General features: G+C 46.6%; 1 protein-coding gene across 1 annotated transcript in view; it reads right to left on the reverse strand.

The window, feature by feature from the left end:
* Positions 1-22,987, reverse strand: part of Otog (otogelin) — a 57,429-nt gene that overhangs the window by 24,866 nt on the left and 9,576 nt on the right. The window contains exons 14-31 of the mRNA XM_090348946.1: positions 22,837-22,883; positions 22,272-22,417; positions 21,061-21,193; positions 20,071-20,248; positions 18,500-18,624; positions 17,134-17,346; positions 15,723-15,915; positions 14,236-14,310; positions 13,976-14,019; positions 12,554-12,707; positions 10,598-10,705; positions 9,976-10,114; positions 8,805-8,939; positions 8,384-8,530; positions 7,984-8,103; positions 6,160-6,276; positions 5,283-5,439; positions 2,139-2,165 (exon numbers count right to left, since the gene is read on the reverse strand). Of these exons, the coding sequence (XP_090205072.1) occupies positions 2,139-2,165; positions 5,283-5,439; positions 6,160-6,276; positions 7,984-8,103; positions 8,384-8,530; positions 8,805-8,939; positions 9,976-10,114; positions 10,598-10,705; positions 12,554-12,707; positions 13,976-14,019; positions 14,236-14,310; positions 15,723-15,915; positions 17,134-17,346; positions 18,500-18,624; positions 20,071-20,248; positions 21,061-21,193; positions 22,272-22,417; positions 22,837-22,883 (2,258 nt within the window). The remainder of the gene's footprint in view (positions 1-2,138; positions 2,166-5,282; positions 5,440-6,159; positions 6,277-7,983; positions 8,104-8,383; positions 8,531-8,804; positions 8,940-9,975; positions 10,115-10,597; positions 10,706-12,553; positions 12,708-13,975; positions 14,020-14,235; positions 14,311-15,722; positions 15,916-17,133; positions 17,347-18,499; positions 18,625-20,070; positions 20,249-21,060; positions 21,194-22,271; positions 22,418-22,836; positions 22,884-22,987) is intronic.

Consider the following 22,987-nt stretch of genomic DNA (forward strand, 5'->3'; position numbering starts at 1 on the left):
CCTGAGTCACTTTCCCAGCCACGTTCCTATTGGGACTCACCAATTTCGCCTCAGTGCCTTAAGACGGAATCAAAACTGCCTGCCTTCAATTTAGGAGCTTTTCACACTCTGGACCCCAGCCCCCCTCCATCTTCTCCTGCCACACTAAACCTTGCTTACTCTCTTCCGTGAAGGAGCCACATTCTGCCCTAGCTTGTCTCCATCATGCCGTTCCACCCCATCAGAATAGTATTCCCTTTTCAGTGCTTGGCAAACACCTACTCTATAGCTGGGGACCAGCTCAAATGTCAGCTCCTGTATCCTCTCCTGCCACACATAAACCTCGTCCCTCCTCCTCTGTGCTCTGCCAACTCTGGGAGCAGATACAGTCCTATCACAGCTCTATGATGTGAATCTGAATTGAGTTCTCTGTCTGTCTCCTCCAGTACAGATATTATAGGCAAGTGCTGTGTTGGTAAATAGTCAACAACCTCACAAAAATAAACAAAAACCAACGTGCAGCATTTGCTTCTTTCTGTGGGGTCAACGCTCCCAGCAGTGACCAATTTCAAACTAACTATTGAATGCAGAGTTAGGAATATAGGTGGTGCTGGGGAGACAGTGCAACCCTTTCCAGTGCACCCCCCTCTCCCAGGTTCCCCTTACCACTGACTTCCCAGAACCCCCGCAAGGCCTGACCACAGAAAACAGTGACAGAACAAAGCAAGAAATGGATGGGTGGGTGACTGGTAGGTGGAGGATGCTGGAAACAGCTTGTCCTTTGCCAGTTACTGCCACTCAAAATGCCACAGAAGGGGAAAAATCTCTGCTCAGAACTGTCTTGCCAAAATGTCTTGCCTGAAGTCAGACAGATACTGCCTTTCCTGGGGACTGTGATTTTTCCCAATACATACACATTCCTTTATGAGTTAGAGACCCATAAAGCCCAAAAGGACTAACATTTTGATGGGATTGTATCTCTGAATTATTATTACTAGATACCAAGTCCAGCTTTCGTCTTTCATAAACTCTTTTTTTTCCTTGTCAGCATAATGTATAGAGGGGTTACAGTTACATTGGTCAGGTAGTAGTGTATTACATCTCACACATTTATACCCCCCTCTCATGTTTTTGTCATCTTTCATATACCCTGTGGCACCCTTATCTCCAATCTGCCTTTCCTAATTCCGTTGACCATACTTTTTCTGGGGGCAAGGGTGTTTCTCAAACCAAAACCTGATAATGAAAGTAGATGAGGACATAGACTTAAGGCTATTCCCACAGAGGCCTGATCATGCAGGCTAGTACCTAGAGGAGAGTACCTGGGGGCTTAGGAGTCTGAGGCGAACAGCATTGCACACAGGATGAGGCACCTAATTCTACCGAAGCCTGATCTTGACCTAACTGATGAAGCTCAGTGCTAAAGCTATTCTGAGCAGCCATCCCACTGCTGCCCACTCAACCTCAGTGATTAAACTAATTCAGTGGCTTGAACAATGGGCACTAACCTACCTTAGATCCTTAGTTATAATCTGTGTTTTCACCTTTGTTAATAATCTAGGTGTTGGAGCATATCTTGATACCCTGTAAGCTTAACTATATTTAAAGACAGATCTGGCAGGCCATATGTTTTATCCCAGCACAACTCAGAAAGAGCAGTTTGCATCTGATTTTGCAAATTGAGGGAATTCACGATGACATTCTGTAAAACGGATGAGCTAGATTAAGAAGACCACAGAGCTAGCACACTGGTACAAATGGCTTTCTCTCTCTGCTTAAACTGGCCTGAATGAGCCCAGTCTCTGGGAAACTGGCTTGTGTGGGCTCCATACTGGGACTGTAGAAACTACTGGGAATGGAATTCTAGCCATCTATGGTTTCTATACTGTTGTGGTATGCTGACTATATGTCTCTGTCTCTGTCTCTGTCTGTCTCTGTCTCTCTCTTTGTCTTTCTCTGTATCTCCGTGTCTCTATCTCTATCCCTGTCCCTGTCTCTGTCTCTCTGTCTCTGTCTCTCTCACTGAGTTCTTCCCAGTTGGATGCTATGGATGTTCCGGGGACAGCAGCACATCAGTATGGCAGGGCTAGTGTGTGGTAAAAGAGCAGGGCTGGCAGGGAATGGGTCCTTAAGGTACCACTTGGGGGCAATGGGCTTACCTTTGTTAAAGAAGTCACAGTCATATGCTGAAAAAGAAAGAACAGAGATTTCCTGTGAACCAGCTCAGGGACTGGAACCCTAAGGGACAGGGACAGAGAACCTATAGACCTAGACTCTTCCCTTCCCCAAGACCTGAGTCTGGAGGCCTTCCATTCTAAGATCCAGAAATGGTCTTGGATTCAAATGTCTCCGAGTGAAGGAAATACAGTGGTTCCTCTGAGCACCTCCAGCACAGGGCTCAAGGTCCAATGCAGATACTTCAGCGTGTGTTCACTTTGAAAGAATGGGTAAATGTTGGACAGAGGATTGTGGCCCTACAGAGTCAGTTATACATGGACTAGATTATAATCTTGGTGATAACCAAAGGTTGAAGCACCAATTGGAAACATCCCAGAGGAATACAAGCATAAAACGTAAGTTTGTTTCCAAGAAGCCTGTTAGGAGACCAAGTGCCTCCAGGATCCCAGGTTTGTCCAGTCCATCTCTATATAATTTCTCTGGCTCTGCAGAGGTCTTCTTCAAGCTAGCCCGCTCTTGACACTCTCCCACAAGTGTGGGCCCAGCATGCCCTCTAGTGGCCCAATCCCAGCACCACAGCCTGTTTCCCTAGCCCCTCTACGTGGATTCCACCCCCAGTGGCGAACTGGGGACCTATGGGGACAGGTCCAGGAATAAAGCCATGAGGAGCCAGCTGATAGGCCTGTGATAAAGGCTAAGAAGGGGACTCCATAAGATGTAGGCGTATTCTGGAAGGAACCACCTTCTCCCTTCACAGCCTAAACCCATGGTCAGCACATTTGCTATTGCCCTTCAGAAATAACTTGCTGTGCACCTGCAGGTAAATGCTTGCCTTTCTTCATGAGTGGACTCAGAAGGTTGAACTTAGAAAATTAGATGTCGGTCAACTCTCTGATTTCAGATGTGCACCGGATTAATGGGAGAGAATTCAGAAATGTCATTAAAAGCCAGATTTCTAGGGCCAGTACCTGAGCTCTTCAGCTCAAGGTTACCACCCTACCCCTTGAGCCACAGCACCTCTTCCAGTTTTCTAGTGGTTAATTGGAGATAAATGTCTCATGGAAGTGTCTCATGCACTTTAGTGCCCTGGCTGGCTTTGAAGGGAGATCCTCAGATCTCAGCCTCCTGAGTACCTAGGATTACAAGCTCTCTCCCTTTTTTCACCCATTAACTAGGGCAAGTTATTTATTATCTTAGTGCTTATTCTAAGATGGGACTACTACTAATACTGGACTCCCTGGGAAAGGCAAAGTACTCTTCTCAGGTACAAAATGCAAAGGGGACTGAATTCTCAGCAATTAAAATTATAAAACTGGTCAAAAGCAAAATACAGTTACTTGTATCAAACCCTAACAACAACAACAAAATAGTAAGTAAATCCAGGGGATGGTAAAGTATGAAGAAGAGACTATCATATATGTATCTGAGGCGCAAGAATTATCCACCGAAGATGGTGAGAACCACCTTATAGAAAGGCCACCACAACCTTGCACAAAGAATACTGCAACTGTCTAAGCTTGGGTTGGGACCTCCTTTGCTGCTGAGCCTACACACACCTAATTCTGATTTTTTTTGCCAGTGCTGGGGCTTGAACTGAGGGCCTGGGCACTGTCCTTGGACACATTTTTGCTTGAGGCTAGTGATCTACCACTTGAGCCATATCACTTCTGGCTCTTCTATGTATGTGGTACTGAGTAATTGAATCAGGTCTTTGTATATACTAGGCAAGCACTCTACCAGTAGGCCAAACTCCCAGCCCTAGTTCTGATTTTATGGTTAAGGATTGTAAAATATCTTCTGCAATCTCCTCAGTTTACTGTAAAATCATTTCCCCTTGATTAACCTTCCAACACACTCACAGTTTACTACTGCATGTGCATTCCCATTGCAATATATTTATTCCCAAGTAAACTTAATTTCTGGGAAATCTTTCTCTGCATTATTTAAGTTGACCATATTTCTAACATCAAAATTAATGCAAAACCATGATAGACAAATTATTAAAATTTTAAAATAAGCACCAAGTCAGTAACTGTGTCCCATTGAGCCACTGTGGAGCCTGAGATAAAAGAAGAAAATCTATAATATTGATCCTCTGATATTTTGTTCACTAAAGATGTTTTGAAGCAGTTTTCACTTTTAAAACAACAAATAGGATGGCTCACATCTCTAACCCCCTACATTATGAAAGTAGAGGCAAGAAGATCCTGAATTTGAGGCCAGCCTTGGATATATGGTAAGACCTTCCTCAAAAAAGCCAGGGTTCTATGTGTTAGTGACTCTAGAGCTGTCTACAGTAATCCCCTCTACCTCCGTCCTGGCACTACAATGTGCGTGCATTTTCCTTCCTAGAAAATTTCAGTATGGATTTTCTAAAGCAAGCAAGCAAAAACTCCAAGGACTGGGAATGAAACTCAGTTATAGAATACTGACCTAGCATGCACAAAACTCTGGGTTCAATCTCCAGCTCTGCATGTTGCATTTAGAACGTGATTTCACCGGACCCTTGTGTTTTCTGATATTGCCTTAAGTCTCACATTCCAGGGATATGCTTTGCTTGCCTCCCCCTCATCCTGAGGATCGCATAAGTTAGTTTACTTGCGGCACAAAAAACCTGGTACACTGGAGATCCTCTGTTAACCTGTGTATCTTTTTCCTGAATGACTGTGATGAGAGGAAAAGCAAGAAATGGGGACCATGTGATGGCTCAGGGCTGAGGAGCCTCAGGGAAAAATGGACAAGAAAATGGAGGCCAAAGGCAGATGCCCTTCCATCTTGTTCCTTAGTAACTAAGATTGTAACTACAATTGCAAAAGCCTAGGTTTTCTGGGACTTGCACAAAACAAATGATAACCCCATCACAGGGTAGAAGGTACTACCAAACCTTTCTTGTGCTTTGTCTCATTTACCTCTCCCAGCATCTTCTCTCCTACCTTAGACACAAAACTCAAAGGGCAAGGACGATGTGAGGCTATCTGATTTGGTGGACATATGTAACTAAAATCCCTCTGCATGTCACCTTTATAATAACAATAAAAAACTAAAGACTTCAGAGAATAATGCCCGTCACACAATGAGTACTCAGCAAATGCTAGCCCCAAAGATGGTGGGTCTGAGATACTCACGGCAGAGGCGAGGGGTCCTCCAGTCCACAGCCACCCCATGCTGGCAGCACTGGTGGGCATAGGCAGACACGCTGGCACAGAAACACTCACAGTCACCACCCCGGCTGCATCCGCATGTGTCCGTCAGGCAGTTTGAGTAAAACCAAGTGACATCAACCTGGGGGAGGTCAGAGGTCAAGGGACAGATTCTGAAGATTTGACTGACAGCTTTCTAGCTAATGGCCACCAGTATAAACATGACGGGGCCATACTCCAGGGAGAACCACCACCTGGTGGGCTGACAGCTGGGAGGAGGAAGGCAGCTATTTGGGAAGGAAACAAGACGTCCATGGCTCATATAGACATACACTTTTTGGGAATTCTTCTCTCCTCCCCTGAGCCAAGAATGTTTACTCAAAGCTAGAAAAGTGGCTAAAGAATTGGTAGGGTCTGACATGCCCAGCCAGCCAGCCAGTCCCAAGGCAGCCGAAGCCAGCCTAGCACCTACCTTCAAGACCCAGAGTGCTGAGCGGATCCCAATGCTCACCTCCATGCAAAGAGCAGGCAAAAGAAAAAAAGAAAACAAAAAACAAACGAACAAACAAAAATAACCCAACTAGGGCCACAACATGAGAGATTGTACTCATTTTGCAGCAGAATTTCCTAGTAAAGAGAAAGTGCCAGACAGAGATGAGCTTGCAAATGGCACAGTAGCTATTGGCTGGCTGATTCTAGTCACCAAGAGACATAAGGAAGACTCATCCGGGCAAGCTGATAGCAGAGATGCGTCTTTCCTCTAGACTTGAGGTGTCTCTTCTGAGGCATGAAGGAGCCTGGGGGCAGAAGGAATTCTGGGAAAGTAGTGGAGCTCAGGAGGGGCTGAGGAGGATCCACTTACCACAGGGTGGCAGGTCTCGAACACAGAACTGAGGAGGATACCACACTCCTTCCTGGCAAATGGCTCTCGGAGAGGATTCAAGACACATGTGTCCCTGGGGTCCAGAGTTTCTGGGCACTGCAGGGGCAAAGACAGAACTCTGGATTTCCCTCATTTCCTGAATGCCTGTTATGGTAGGCAGAAGATTCTTAGGATGACCACCTGCTATTCATGTCCTTGTATGATCCCTTCCCCTGGAAAGGGGGAAAGGGCCACTGCTTGCTTCAAACCAATAGATCATGGCCAAGGTGAAGAGATGCATGTGGCTACGTGTTTGCCTTGACCTGACTGTTGTGTAAAATCTCAGGGCTCATCTAAGCCTCTCCCTTGCTGCTTGTGAAACAGTAAACAGTCATATTGGGAACCCTTCTGGAGCTAAGGTGGTCTCTGGGCAACAGCTGCCTTCAATGCTGAACCTCTCCTTCCTGGAAGTTGCCAAGAGTGGAACATAGCCCACAATCACACTAGTGAGTGAGAAGCAGCATTAGACACTATGCAAAAACCCAAGCCATAGTCCCTGATTCCTAGCCCTAGAACTGAGGTAAGACGGCATGGAGTTTGGTGCTGCTAGGTTTAACAAGGTTCATGGCAATTGGTGGCAAATACAGATTTTCCCTATGTGCTGCCTCAGGCCCGCACTTTCAGTGGAGCCCCTTAGAGCATGCCTACGGGAATAAGTAATGAGAAACACAGAGACGTGAGGAGGAGGCAAAACAACAAACAAAGGTTAGGGTACATTTTTCTAAGACATAGAAACAAATTATACCCTACCTCAGGATTACATTAAGTTTCAGGCCATGCCCCAAAACTCTTCCTACCTCATCATTCAAGCTCTTCTCCACCTACATCCCTAATGGAGAATTGAGATCACTCAATCCAGAAAAGGCAAATATGAAACACTCCCATCTACTATCTCCACTGCTGTACCCTAAGGCAGGCATAATAATTGATCACAATTCTCGCAAGTGAACCTGATTCAAGTCATTCCTCAGCGTCACTCCCCCGGCAGCCTCATTTAACTAATTAGAGTTTCACACAAGGCGAAATCCATTCACCATCCCTGTCCTAGCATAGATCCCTCACTTCACAGACAACCACACAGAAGATGGGACTTACTTAGGTTCATCCAGCAAGTCAGTAAACGATTCAAGGTAGGAAATCAAAGGCTCCTGCTCTCGATTCAGTGTTCACAGCTTCACAGCCTTAGTATGACATCCCCAAACCTCAGGGTTCCCCCAACTCCACTTTTGCCTCTACTAATGTTGTCATCCCTCTCAAAGTCCTCTATCCAAATATGGTTATCTGTGAACCACCAGTCCCACCTCCTCCCTGAGGACTCCGCCCACATCACTCCTCTGTGCCAGAGCTAGTGCAGGGCACTGAGAGGCAACTGAGACGATAAGACCATCACGCTTCAATGTGCCCATCACGCTTCAATGTGCGTTGCCTTCCCCACTAAGTGGCCATCTGTCCTAGGAAAGAGACTTCACCTGCTCCAAACTGCTAAGTTCCCCAGGGACTTAGCCAAGGGCAGGTGGGCAAGCTGGCCATGTGAGACAGGATGATAGGATGACATGAATTCCTAGATCAGGGAAAGTTAACCAAAGGCTGAGAGCAATTCCCAGGAGGAGCACACACGCGCACGCACACACACACACACACACACACACACACACACACACACACACACAATGTGCCTCTTCCTTGACCTCACCCTGGATCCAGCATGGCGAGAACCCACCTGAATGAGGGGCCCTGATCGGCCGGGGAAATGGGGAAATTTACCTCAACTGCCGCCCAACTGCTGCCAAACTCCTGGGGGTTTGTTAACTCTAGGTTCTCTGGGGTGCGCATCTCATTGATGGTTTTTAAGTCAAAGTTCCCACACAGGCCTGCCAAATGGCCCTGAAAGGAGAGAAGACAGCACGTCCAGCTGCAGGCATACCAGAGGTGAGCCATGGGCAAAAGGGTCCCTGTGAGACTCACAGTCTTCTATTGATCCAGAAGCAACAACTGGGACAGTATTAGAGGGGAAGGGACACAGAAGGGGTGGGGGCAGGTAGGGCAGAGGCATGCTCTCTCTTGGCTTCTCAGGAAGAAACAGGTCAGTCAGTCAAGGATACCTAGTAGGTAGGCTCTGTCGTAGGCAAAAGCAGAAGCAGAAATGTCCTGCTCACGTGACTACCTGCCACTGAGGCCCAGCTTGGATGTGCACTGTGGTTCTCTGGTCCCACAGGAGGGTGATGTGCTCCCGTGGGAAATGCACCAGCGTGAAGAACCCTGCTCGCCAGGTATGGACCTCCTGCTTCTCATCCAGGAAACTCTCAGGACTCTAAAGGGACAGAGATGGTCAGTTCTCAGGAAAGAGTGTTTTCTAATATCCAGGTCAGCTATGTTTGGCTACAGATCACTGCCCAGTCCTAGATCTCACCAAGACTTGTTTCCTTCATATGCGGACACTGGCCTCTTTCTCACTTTGGACAAAGAACTTAGCCTCAGCTTCTGCCTTGATGACCCTCCAGGCCTTGGCCTCACCATCCTAGTCCCCCACCTATTCCCCTTAGCCCACAAACTGCAACACAATGTGTACCAGCCCCAGGCCTTACAGGATTCCCAGAATCATCGTCAAAGATGATGAGTGAGTTCCCAACATTGATGGAAATAAACTTCCTGCAGATGATGCCAGAGCTGTAGCAGTTCACATTTTCTACAATCACAGAGAAGCTGAAATTGGATGTGCTCTGAGAAGAAAAGAGAATTCAACAAAACCAGGGTGATATTGCTGAGTGCATAGTGCTGAGTGTATTTCTACTTAAATGTGTACCTTGGGCATGATCACATATTGTCAGTATATGTTTATTCTTTTAAACCTGAGTAATACAATCTACAGAAAGAATGTACTCTATTTTATTATTCATTGCTCGGCATTTAGGTTGTTTCAAGTGTTTAAACCTTTCAGCAAATGCTTGTGTGGCTGTATCTTTTGATTCTTAGAAGTAAAATTGCTGTACAAAAAGTTATAACGTTTAACATGAAATTCAATGCTGGCAAGCTGCCCTTCAATGAAGGAGTTTGGAAACATATCCCTTCCCTACACCCTTCAAGCACAACCATCCCTGTCATATCAATTCATTCATTTATTCATTAGATCACTTTACATGCTAAACAATGCAATACATCTCCCACCACCACCACAATGAACTAGCTTCAGAAAACTGAAATTTCCTATATCACACAGTGAACATAAAATAGGTTGAAAACAACTTCAGCGTCCACGTCTGTCTGAGTCATGACTCGGGACATATTTCTTGGTTCAAATCTAATCCAGTTCTGCTGCTGACCAGTTCTGTGACTCAGCAAGTTCCCTAATGTCCTCAAGCCCAATTTACCACATCATAACCTACAGCCAACAAACCCATACTTTTAGGTTGCCATGAGAACTGAGTGAAAGAATCTACAAAAATGGCTCAGTAGACTACCAGGAATATACTGTAATAATAGCATTAGCTATTAGGCATTAGCTCTTTTTCTTAAAGACAGAAAAACAAGTGGGACCAACGCACAAGGTTATAGCTAATGATGAGTCAGGACACAGCAATGTACTCACCAGCTTTGGTTTGCTACTGAACACCCCCAGCCCTTGGCAGCCACATACTCTGGCCCACCAATTATGTATTAGATCAGAATGCAGAACACTAATATTTCCTGACTGGTCCCTGGGCCTGGCATCTATGGAGCCCTATGGAGTCAGTTGGACAGACACACCCAGGAACTCACCTTGACCAGGTGTACTTTGCAAGCCCCCACGAAGTCAAATGGAAGCCCATCAAATGTTCGGTAATGCCGGTCACCATAGGCAGTGCAGGTTGAGGCACAGGGGTGTAGGGTACACAGGAACGAGCCCCGCTGGCACACACTAAAACACACACACACCAGGGCTCATAAAGCATGCCCTACTCTATTCTTGAAGGCTCTTGACAGAGCCTTGAATGTACCCCTTGTGGCCCTGGGCAAGAAAGTCAGCAAATATCCTCAACCTCCAACAGAAGCCTGGAGGGCAAGACTTTGATCCCGAGACACTGGACTCAGAGTTAAAGACATATATCTAATAAATAATGGAGATGAAACTTGAAAATCCATAGACTCACTCAGGAGGCTGAGATCTGAGAATCACAGCTAGAAGCCAGCAGGAATGTCTGTATGTCTGTGAGGCTTTTCTTTTTTTTTTCTTTTTTTTTTTTTTGAGTAAAAAAGCAAAAGCAGAGCAGCCAGGCCCTGAGTTCAAGCTCTAGTACTGGCACACAAGAAATATTTTATATGTTTAAATTTTGATATGTACCAGACTCCTCCAAGACATTAAAAAAAAAAAAGCAAACCTTTGGTCAGGGGCCTCTCTTACCAACTATGGCAGGGTGACATCACCTGGTCCCCAGGGAAATACTCCTTCCCCTTCCAAGTACAAGGGCATTCTGCTGGTGGAAAGCACGTGTCCCCATGTCTAAGCAGGCTGTAGGAAGATAAGAAGCAAATTATCAGAAGCACATCCTTCCTCCATCTGCCATACACAGGGAATTTTGTATCTATATGTACCCACTGCCTTGTAGAACTGTGTATCTACTACCATGGAGTGGTTCTCAGAATTTACACCAGAAAAAACTGACTCTGTATCTGCTAGCCCATTCTGTTGCCACCCAAAGAAGCTCAGAGGGACCTTGCCAAATGGGAACCCAAGAGACAGGCCAGGGCCAGTTCAGAAGTCTGCCAAACATTGAGGTGGTAAGATTCAGTTCTACCAGCCACGGCCTGCCTGGTTAAGTCCATGTCTGTGTCTCTTTAGGCACTGGCTATTAACTAGTGAATAGATTGTGAAGGCGTGTGTGTGTGTGTGTGTGTGTGTGTGTGTGTGTGTGTGTGTGTGTAACTGTCAGCTTACATGCCCCAAAGCTACAATGTTCCCATCTTCTAGCCTTGTTTCCTTGAAATCTGACTCACTACCAGGCAGGAGTTAAGAAAAATCATCTCAGGAAATGCACTGAAGTTTCTTAGGTACATCAGGCATGTTCCCAGTGGATGTGGGAGAACACTCAAAGTTAAAATGCTCCTTACAGAGACTTGCAGCTCATCCTCCTGTTTCCTCCCACAAGGCCAAGTAGTGATGCTGTGATTGCTGCTGCAGAAGCTTTCCAAACAATGTGAATTATTTTTCCTTTAACACCTGTAGACTCTGCAAAATCTGTCTCTACACAGCTTCCTCCATTAACCTATCTTGAGATGCCATCATCCTGGTACCTTCATCTTTACTCCTTTCTCTTTGTTCTCTTTCATTCCGTTCCACAACATTTAATTGTGATTGTGGAAGGAATCCCAGGGGCGGGGTGGGGTGGGGTGTGTTCAATACACTATGCTTCACCTGAAGCCTGTTCATCTTTGTGAGTCTCTGCTTTTTCATGAATAAAACATGGATAAAGGGAAGTGGAACTGTGGCTCAAGGAGTAGGGTGGTAGCCTTGAGCTGAAGAGCTCAAGGACAATTGCCCAGGCCCAGAGTTCAAGTCCCACGACCACCACCACCACCAACAACAACAACAAAACATGGATAACGATGACACCCTTTCCCTGGGTCATTAGGAGAATTAGGAGCACCAAGCGGATACACAATGAATAGTTTCCTTGTCTCCTACTACCCAATAACAGTACCAGACACTAGCAGTGATCTGGTTCACCATCTTTAACTGTCAGGCCTAGGCCCAGGAGCAGGCATGTGGGGTTCAAATGAATGGAGACAACACTGCCCACATAAGAGTACATACTCTGCTATTTCACTGAATGGGGACTCATTCAAGAAGCCCAAGAGAGAGAATATTTGTGTTGGGCCAGACTTTCTTTTTGGAAGGATTTAAGGGATATCAGCTCTCCACTTGAGGGCTCTGCTCAGAATTGTCTGAGAAAGAGGTTGAGAGCTATAACTTGAATTTCTTCTTGCCTGGTCTTCAACCCATTAGATCTCTTAAGTGAACATACTAGGCCCTCAACTCAACATTCCCACTTTGAAAATGTGCTTGATCCACCTGTTGAGGTGGACATTCTCACTTACTTTTTCCAGATGGTGGGTGGGGGGAAGAAAAGATAAGAAAAGATAAGTAAGTACCTTTCTCATCCAAGGCCACGCATTCAACAAGAAGCAGAGCCAGACAGAACTCATCTCAAGCTCTTTCTGAGGTTTCCCATGGGCATTATGGCTGCCCTGGGCCAGTACCACCCTGCCAGGCTATGTGAGGTTGTTCTTACCCCCACCCTGTGGTCCCTGGCTCTACCAGCCTTCAGGCACATGAGAGTAAGGTAACCTGAGTCCTTACCCCTGGGGACAGGCACAGCCTGACAGGCAGGGGTTGCGGGCTGGCATGCTCAAGTTCAGCAGCTGCTGCTCACATGTCCTCTCCCTGCTCAGCTCCAGGTCTGTGTGCAAGTCACTGCAGTTCACAAAGACCTGGCCTGCGGGGCAGGTCACAGCTGGAAGGAAAGAAGTAGGTGCTGTAGCCCCTGGGCTTGAAATGGACTGGTACTTCAGTGGGGACTCAGGAGGCCTAGGACCTGAAGCTGGAGGAGGACGGGAGAGAATGGGTATCACATGGGCTCCCACATATACATGGCAGAGAGAGGGCTGGATGTGTACGGTCACAGTAGGTGACAACTGCTACCACAGGAACCGGTCCTCCATAACCAAGCTACCCCATTCACTTCCCATACATTATCTTAGTCCTTACTTAACCATCCTGTGTGGTGTTATTATCCCTTCTCCTGTGTGATGGAATGAAGTCACTTCTGACAGGAAGGGACCCAGAAGGACCAGGAGAGGAGCCCGAAAGAGAAGCCAAGCATATTGGCAATGTGGACAAAAACTTTTAACATCAGGGAGTCAATTTGCTGCTGTGACATAAACCCACTCTCATGTCATGAGCCTTCAGTAAAGTCGGTCATGTATACCTACCTTTTGTGTGAATGGTTTGGGGTTGTTTTTTTTTTTTTTTTTGGCAAGGGATGGGGCGGGGGAGGAACAGGGGAATCTGTTAGTATCCAGGCTATGATGAAGAATAGAAAGGAGTATGTCCCAAAGAAGCAGAAACCCAAAACTGGAAACGATCCAAAGAAAAATGCTTTGGAGTATCTACACAAAACATGAGTAGGATGTAGGAATCTGAGTTATCTTCAAGAGATGAAGGCTTAGAAAGAGAAATGAGTTACTCAAAGCTGTACAGTTCGTGTCAAGAAAGATTTGAGCCCAACCTGTCTGAGCTCTGAGGTCCTGCCCCTCACCACCTGCCCCATAATTATTCTCCCCTCCCTTCTGCACTAATCTCCATCATTAGTGGGTTCCTCTACCCCTTCCTGGGGGCTCCAGCTTGCATGCTGTACCCACTGCCCTGCCCCCAAGTAGACTGAACCCGAAATGTTCCATCTACCCCATCTCTGTAACCCTTACATCTGGCACTATGTAGGGCAGAGCCAGCTCAGTGTATTTCTGATAGCTCAGATGAAGGAAATCCAAGACTCAAAGTCAAGAAAATGTATACAGATATCCCAGGCATGTCTACAAGGATCTAAGTGGACTCCAAAATGGATGCTTTGCCAAGAAGGCAGAAATGCAGAAGGCCCAGAGTAGGAAAATCTGGGGCAGATTCATCCCATTCTAATCAGCACTCTGACTTTCCCCTCTCCTCTTCATAACTCCACTGTCATGAGGGCCTCCAGGAGAGCCCCCACCTTCCAGTCCCTCTCACCTGGGGCTCTGCTGTCACAGCTCATAACACCATCTTTGCAGTGGCTGCAGAAAGAAGTTCTGAGGTTAGTTTGCTTGGTTTCTCTAAGATCCACAAACTCAAGTCACTGTACTCATCTCTCTAGGGTTCAGATAGACACCCCCACGCACACACTGTTCCCTGCTCCCTCTAGAGAGGAGGAGAGAGAGTGTCACATTGTCAGAAAGTCTACTTGGCTGCAGTCTAAAGAAAGAAGAACAGGCTGCTACCCTACAGCTCACCAGTGGCCCAAGGATGGGATATCACTGTCCCCTGGAGGATAATCCACTCCTTGGAAGTGGCAGGAGCACTGGTTCCTACAAAACAAAAACAAAACCAGAAAGGTGAGAGGACATAGAGATTGGAGCAGACACAGCCAAGGACAAGGAGCCTACCTAAGCCAGCTAGAGGTAATAGGACATACGGCATCTTCTGTGACATGCAATACACATTCACAGAATAGGAAGCCAACTTGGCATCAGGCTAGGCTGGGCATCTACCAAGATCAGATAAGGGCAGCCCCACTGGTTTCCATCCCCCAAATGGCTTCTCTTGGATGGCGAATAGGAGAAGTGAGAAGAGTAGGCTTCTGCTTCCTCAGTCCATGTCATCTCAAATGAGAAAACATTATGCTGGTATGGCATCCTGGTCATTCACACATAGCATCTGTCCCGATTGGTCATTAAATATTCAGACCCTTGGTTGGGACCATCTGGCTAGCCCTCCACATACACTGCCTTGGTGATTCCTCAGTTATCAGAGGAGGTGGGGATTCTGAGGCTGCCTTCTGATTCTTTGACTCATTTAGGTCAAGAGCCATGGTTTTTCATTCTACAGTTCCCATGGCACCTGTTGATTCTGGGCACATAAGGCCTTAGAGTAGAGAAAGCCAGGACCCCAAGGGATAACAGAACTCATCCACCCTGGTCTTTCTCAACTACCCTTTCCCTACCCTCCAGGTAGTCCACAAAGTCTTCACTAGTTGACAACACCCCACCTCCAGGAGTGAATGTGGATCCTGAGGGAGGATTCTATGGTTTAGATAGGACTCTGAGTGGTTCCTATTTGCTCTTAATGAGTCTCTCTCCTCCCTTTGACCCCTGGGAAATCAAATGATTATTATATCATCTTCTACAAGAAGAACAAGCCTAGAAAGGCACCAAGAGCCTTGCCAGTTTTCCAGGATCTTTGAGGCCACTCACCCTCCCTTTCTGTTTCTGTCCACTGGCTGGTGTACATGTAGGCTCCAAACTGCTCCTATGCCTAGAACCTTGTTCTTCACCTCAGATCTCTCTCAGATGTCACCTTAGCCAAGGGCCTTCTCCCATGCTCACCTCATAGATGTAACAGCCCAGAACTCTCTGGCTTTACTCTGCATTATGTGGCATGATAGCTATTGTAAGCACCTATCTCCAAATCTTTTTGTGTCTCTTTCTACCCTGAACTGTGAGTTCCAAGAGAGCAGGACATTGTTCTGGTCGTTGCTGTATCCTTGGGACTAGAAATGTGTAGAACACATTAGAATGTAAATAAATACATATGAAAGAAAGGGAGAGAGTGGAGAGAGACCCTCATGGCACTGTTGGTTGTTTTGTCTGGGTCCATGACCTGCCAAGCCAGAGCTGAGGAGAGGCCTGGACAAAGTTCTAGGACCACTAGAAGCCCAGCATGATTCTCAAGTATCAGGGGCCCTGGAGACCTGGCACAGAGGTCAAGCTAGATCACTCACCTGGGTACACAAAGGTCAGCTTGTATGTCCAGATACATGTGTGGTGGGCAGGTGCATCCTTCCACACACTCATCCCTGCTGAAGTTGTCACCACCAGCAACCCCACAGGGCTCAGGACTGGCCAGATCCTGGCAGGTCTGTCCACATGGGGCCACACAGGGGCTGTACTCCTTGGTGGCTTCACAGGTCAGTGCTACAGGGGAAAAAAGGGATTGGGTTTTATCTTTTTCATCCCCATAATTGTGTGAGGTAGAGTTACCATCCTAACGAAACCTAAGAACAAAACCTGAGAACCTTGCTCAAGTTCAAAGTAAAAGTTAAGAATTGAACCCAGGTCTGGTTCCAGAGCCCTACTGCCTCTTACTAAACTATGACACATTAGCAAATGGGCTCCAACGACCTATTGATGTTCAGGCTGCAAAACCACAGACCTGTTCCTTTCCCTACAGAACATTGCTCTTTGGTGGTAACACAGCGGGTCGCCCCTATCACCAGACACACGTGGTCATGTTGATGCATGCACAGGTGTATGAATATGCACATATTTCCACCCCTCCCTCCCACTGTGGCAACCTTGAGGACTGTGAAGATCAATGATGTTCCCTCTAGAAGTCTCCAGGTTTTGTCTCAAGACTCAGGGATACCCTCTGCTCATATGGCCACTGTCCCAGTCCCCATGGTCTCTCACTATGTCAGGAGCTACAGACACTGAGGCAGTCAAGCTTAGTTGTTCTGAACATGCTGATGTCTGAACCATACAGCAGGATGTGCTGTTCCGGATATGTGCCCATCAGGATGTGGCCCAGATATGTGCACCTTTAAAAAAAAAACTTCTAATGTGAAGCCAACATTGAGAACTACTGGTTCTGTCCAGTAGCCTCTGAAAAAACTCTGGCTTAGAGATGGATGGGGACTTACTGGGGCCTTGGACAGCAGTTTACCTGCAAGGCTGAAGCAGAACCAAGAACTCTTGACTCCCAATACACTGTATTTTTCATTTGTTTGCTAGAATCTCACAGAGTTGGGCATTTTCTAGAGCTAAGGGCACAGAAATGACAGAGACATAGGGAACAGCATAACGTAAGGGTGGGGTAGAATGAGTAGGGGTGGCTTGACTATTAAGTCAAACCCCAGGGTCTCAGAGCCAGTGCTCTTGAGCTAGCTTATTCTGCAGCCATTAGAAAGTGGCTGTGGCCAAGGGTGGTGGCAGTGGAGGTGAGAAATGGGTGGATCTGGACTGCTGACTGGGTCAGGGGTCAACGGCTGAGATGGAGAGCACAAGAGAAGCAGGCTGTGCAGAGCAGATCACAGTGGGAGAGACAGAAGAGTCCAAGGAAGTAATGGATGCCTAGGCCTGGAAGCCAGGCTTCGTGGCCCACCTCCCATTGGTGCACAGAAATGGGGCACTTACCACATGCTGGCAAGTGAGCACGGAAGTCCACTGGGAGCCCATGGCGCTGGCATAGGCGGGCATAGTGGGCCAGCGTGGCACATAGGCAGGGCTGCCCACAGCGACAGGCATCCCGGCGGCACTGCTCGAAGTAGGGCACAGGACTCAGGTAGGCAGAGCAGGGCGCAAACAGCTCCCCTGTGAGCACACTGCAGGACTGCAGTGCGTAAGAGGCTAGGCATGGGAAGATAGGTGCCAGTGTGGCAGGGATGTGGTTTGCCTGGCATACCAGGATTCATTGTCTCCTCTACCTTTTTCTTTCTCTCGGTCCTGATCACCTTCCTTCTCTCCCTCCTTTTTTCCCCTTTTGCTCTCCTTCTCTCCTTCCTTCCCTCCTTCTCTCCCCTTTCTTTCTCTTCCCCTTCCTGAAGGAACTGTGCATGTGCATGTGTGCACGCGCCTGCGTGTGTGTGTGTGTGTGTGTGTGTTCATTAGGCATGTAGGCAAGTACCTCAGTGTACTCTGGCTGAAAATGTGTGGGTATGCTTTGATCTAGGTGTAAATAAATGGCTGGTCATGGGCATTGTGTAAGGAATTTGTGTGCGTGTGTGTGTGTGTGTGTGTGTGTGTGTGTGTGTGTGTGTGTGTGTGTGTGTGTTGTGTGTACAGGCATTTATGTAAGGATTCTACCTCATGACAGGAACCTATCTAGCAGAGGGATACACATGAGTGAACATATCCAAAAAGATTCATACCCTCTTGTGGCTTTTATTTTGGTCAGAGGAAACAGTAAACAATTCCTATAGCAAGTTAGAAGATGAAGAATCTAAGAAACAAGAGAAAGCTCAGAGGAGAGCAGGAAGCATGGGATCGGGACAGAAATAGCCATTGCAATTCAAGTATAGTGGTCAGAAAGACCTCAATAAGAAGGTGATTCTTGAGTACAAAATTTTTCAAGGGCTGAGGCACATGTCTATTTGAGAGAAAATCACTTTGAGAGAATTCCCAGCAAATGCAAAAAGCCTGGAGTAGTCCTGGTTGTGTAGGTAGGACATCAAGGAGGCCAGTGTAGCAGAAGCAGAATGGAAGTCATAGGAAGCAGGAAGTAAGAGAAGAGGGAAAGCAGAAAGTGCCTTGATGGGGCCCCTCAGAACTTGGGGCCTACCTTTGATGGGAGCTAGCTAAGGTGAACATGCATGACAGTGGTAGAACATGAGGTTTCTGGTCTCCTTGGCCCTCCCCTCTCCTGTGGCCTTTTCACAGTTTCTTTTCTTTTCTCTCCTGGTAATCTGTCCAGCATCCCCATTCCTGAGTTCTTGTCTCAACTCTCTCAAAGCAGCCCCATGTCCAGCCATTCCCCAACTTCTCCCCCTTTCTCCTGCCTCACCAGCTTGCAGGTGCATATCACAGGGGTCCAGCAGGGAGCCAGGGGCCAATGGGGAACAGGCAGACAGTGTTTTCCAAGAGTTGCCAAAGAGTTGTGGGGTGTTCTCAGGTACACCAACTGGAGATCTAGATCCATGACAAAACCATAGTCATGTACTTGCCCATGTGGACCCCAGGACATGTATAGCCAGGCAAGCACCCACAAGCATTTTCACACACATACAGAAGTGAAATATACAAGAGCACACACCAGGTACAAATGTACTCACCTCAAAATGTCATGCATAGAGGCCCATATAAACCACTTGCACACACCTCCAAACTTGTGTACACAAGGCACAAATATACACTGGGCATGCAAATCTATACAACCACATTCAAACACATATAATTATAAATGTGTGCATAGGCACATCTCATTTGACAATATCCCAGAGCTCAAAATGGTTTAGAACTGTACACTTTCAGCCCAGCACTTCATGTCAGAAGAGAAATGGGGGCATCTTAAGGAACACCAAATCTCTCTGGGCTGAGACAATGTCCCCCTCCCCTTCCTCTGGCTCTCTTGGTAAGAAATGGTGACACAAGGTCAGCAAAAGGACAAAGAGTCACCAAACCCTGGTGGAAGAGCCTGTTGTCTGCCTGTGAGCCAGGTTCCACCTGGCACCCACTAGGCCTGCACTACTGTTCTAGGGCAGTGAAGACACTCATGTCGCATATAGCAATACTCTCCCTAGAACTCATGCTTAAGAGATGAAGTAGCCCATGCATTAAACTAAGGTCTACTTCCATCATTCTGGTCAGTTGTCCTGACATCAGCCCAACAGGCAAGAAAAAAAAGTAAAGGACAATAGAAAAGAAAACAGAATGTATGTTTGTAAATGTTCATCAAAGAGTTTTGAGGCTTTTCTTTCTCGCGTGAGAGAGGAGGAGAATGTGTACATATGCACTAGGTCTGGGACTTGAACTCAGGCCTGGGCACTGTCCCTGAGCTTTTGTGCTCAAGACTGGTGCTCTAACAGACAAGCCACAGCTCCACGTCTGGAGTTTTAGTGGTTAATTGGCGATAAGAGTCTCATGGACTTTTCTGCCTTCAAACCAAGATCCTCAGATCTCCGCCTCTTGAATAGATAGGATTACAGGTGTGAGCCACCAGTGCCTGACTTGTCCTTTTTTTGTTTTGTTTTTTGTCCTTGTTTTTTAAGAGCAAACCTGAACCATTATCTCTGGCTAAAGGATTCCTTCTGGGTATCCTTTTGCACAGCCCACTGACTGAATAGAACTTGAAGTTTTGACTACAACCTCATGATTAACAATTTGTCTCACTTCCTGAAAGGCCTGACTCCGGTCCCCTCCTGAGTCTCTCAACTCTTTTAGCTCAGGGGAAATCACTTCCCCAGGCTATTGAGAGTCACACAGGGTGAACAATCCAAAGCATCCAAGCCCCTGGTTGGAGACACATGCTGGTTATACTGGGCCAGAAAGCACAGTACGAGCCCTTAGGAGAGACACTTCCAGACAGGGCCACTGAATCCATATCCCTAAAGTGCCAGCCCCCCTCTTCTGACGTACAGGAAATCGTCCTGTGTGTTGCCATTGAAGGTGCCACAGAGGCCCACGGTGTCTTCCACCCATCGCTGGTCTACCTGCAGGTAGAGTCTCAACCCTTCCCGGTCATAGAGCACCCGCACACCGACGTTGGTCCTCACTCGCAGGAACACAGAGGATAGCTTCTGGATCTCAAAAGCATCTGGGCACAGAACGAGAAATGGAATGTAAGGAATTCGGCCAGTACAGCACAATCCGATGCTACCACCATCCCCACTCCCCCTGGCTCCCTTCCACACCCAGCCTGGAGAGAACATTACTTGATAATGAAATTGGGACCTACTGGACAGCCAGAGCTGAAAATTTTTTTCACCATCAAGTACTAACAATTACTGCTTTCCTCTCCCTAAGGAAATGATCTATTTCTTTTTCCAGCACAAGGAGAACTGTGAAACTACTCATTCTTTTCACAATGTTCATCATACAACTGTATATTCAATGTAACAAGTCTAAATTTTAGATTCAACTATAACAAGTTTTACCTCCTTTTTTACCCAATGTATCCTACTCTTGTCAATCCTGAGTAGCTATTCTTTTTGGTCTCCCTCCCGTCCTCTCTTCCTTCCTTCTTTCTTTCCTTCCTACCTTCCCTCAGTGCTGAATTTTACATGTTAAAAATTTTCCCTTTTCTGCTAAATGTTTCTATAACCTACCTGCAAGTCATTTGTGAAATCAGAATTCAGTAAGATAACAAATAAATAGTATTTATAGAAAAAACCAGCCTCATGTATATGGTAATGTCAGAAACCACCAAACCACAACTATAGAGACTACTGTCATGTTGGAGTGGGGACAAAGACACATTTTATGAGTCTACATTCCTGTAACCTAACCTGAGCCACCACCTCACTGGAATGTGAGTTCCAACCACGTAATAGTTCCTTTGACCAGAAGAGCCTGAGGAAAGAGCCATAAATAGCCAGCCCTCAATTCAAGTCTCTTAACTGTCCATACCGTCTGTGTAGGGTGGGGTGATCTTGTACTGGTCAAAAAGAAGGACGTCCCCTGCCTGGGTCAGGGTCACCTGCCTCCGAGGATCCTGGTGCAGAATGACTGACACTGACTGGACACAGGCTCCATCCTGATTCTGGAGAGAAAGGACCAATGGGGCAGAATTAACCTATCTGTCCCTGCTGGCCCTTCAGGGGTATGGACCCAGCCTTATTTGAGAGGTAGGCTCCTCTGATATCCCAAAGGATATTGAGGAACACCTAACCAAATTCTCTCTTCTGGGAAATAAATGGTCAGAAGAAAGTCAGCCAACTGAGGATAACACTAACTAATACAATTTTCAGCTCTCAAGTTGTCTAAAGACACAGAGCAGAGATGGAAGCCAAAAGGCTCATTCTGACCTTAAAAATACACCATCTGACTACAACCAGAGCTTTAAGTTCATCTTTCTATGAAAATCCCCCTATGTGTCATATCTTGTACTCCACTGACAGGCAAGAATCATCTAATATTCTCTGGACCTAAGGTACTCCATCCTTGAAATGGATAGTACACTGGGTCACCCAATCACACAAATATTGTATATAAATGAGGACCAAGATAGACATAGTCTCCTCAAGGAGATTACATATTCATGTAACATATATAGTTAACTAACTATAGTTGTAGTTAGTGATGCAAACAGAGGTGAATATTAAAGAGTATGTGCGGAAAGCAAAGTCTAGAGAGAAATCAAAGGCCATCTTAGGGAATGACAATGATTTTTATAATAATAGTTTCAAATCACAAGAACACAAGTCTTAACATTACAATATTACTATGTACTATAGCAACAGTTAACTTTGATGGGGAGTTTAGGTGCTATTATAATCTCTCCATACATACTCATTTGCTTAATCCACATTGTACTTTGTAGATCAGAAAACAGAGGCATAAAAAGGTAGCATTTGAGGTGAAATCTTTTAATATGAAAAGAATAATAGAGTTAGATCTACTATAGAGATTTATTTAAAGCACTAAGGCCCAGGAAATGAAAGTATCTCTCAGTCAGTAGAGGGGCTGCAGTGAGAACAACTCTGCCCTCAAATATAATGGGCAGAAGGCAGCTATGGAGGCCATGGAAGAGACCCAAGTCCTGACCTAAATCTTAGTTCCTCTAATGAAGTGGTTTTGGGCCTGAGGGATGGGGGGGACCAGAGTTGTCCCAGTCTTACCAGACCACATGGGGCATTCTGCAATGTCACCGTGAAGGTGCCAGAGGAGCGGCTCTTGGCCAGGATGTACTGACATGTGGCAGGAAATGTGTACCGACGCCCATCAAAGGTCGTGAAGTGAATGTCACCAGTCACTGAGCATTCAGCTGAAGGACAAAGAAAGACTACTAACCCATGGGAGCTTCCCGCACTCACACTCTGTAGGCTCAAGCATGCTCAGAACATAGTACCCTCTTATCTAGAATCTACAAGAAGGGGGAGACCTGGGCCTCCCTGGAAACCTGTCTGAAATAGACAAAGCTCTCCATAGGGCTCTCCTGAGAAAAGTTTAGGGCCTGGACTTAGAGAATGGTTTTAAGTACCCTAAGCTCAGGAAGAGCTTAAGTATATAGGACAGACATTGTGAAAAGCTCTCTTGTCAGACCTCAAGTGGTCCCTTAAGCAAAGTGAATCTCAAAGGGTAGTCAGGCTTATCCAAGGGAGCTGAGTGTTCCCAGCAGGCCTGGCCTAGAACACCCTGAGTCTAGCAGATGAGAACAAAGTCCCAAGTGAGGATCAGACGTACCTGGGCAAACAGCTGTGCCGCACACCCATTTGCCAGCAGTGCAGGTGCTAGAACACAGAGCCCATAGGAGTAAGGGTCACCCTTCCAAGACCCGGAGGCTACAGGGCTCACAGAGGCCCTGCCCCATCCCCCCATCTTCTCATCTCTATAC

This window comes from Megascapheus bottae, chromosome 16 (genome assembly GCF_031878675.1).
Source record: "Megascapheus bottae isolate mThoBot1 chromosome 16, mThoBot2.hap1, whole genome shotgun sequence".
NCBI lineage: Eukaryota > Metazoa > Chordata > Mammalia > Rodentia > Geomyidae > Megascapheus > Megascapheus bottae.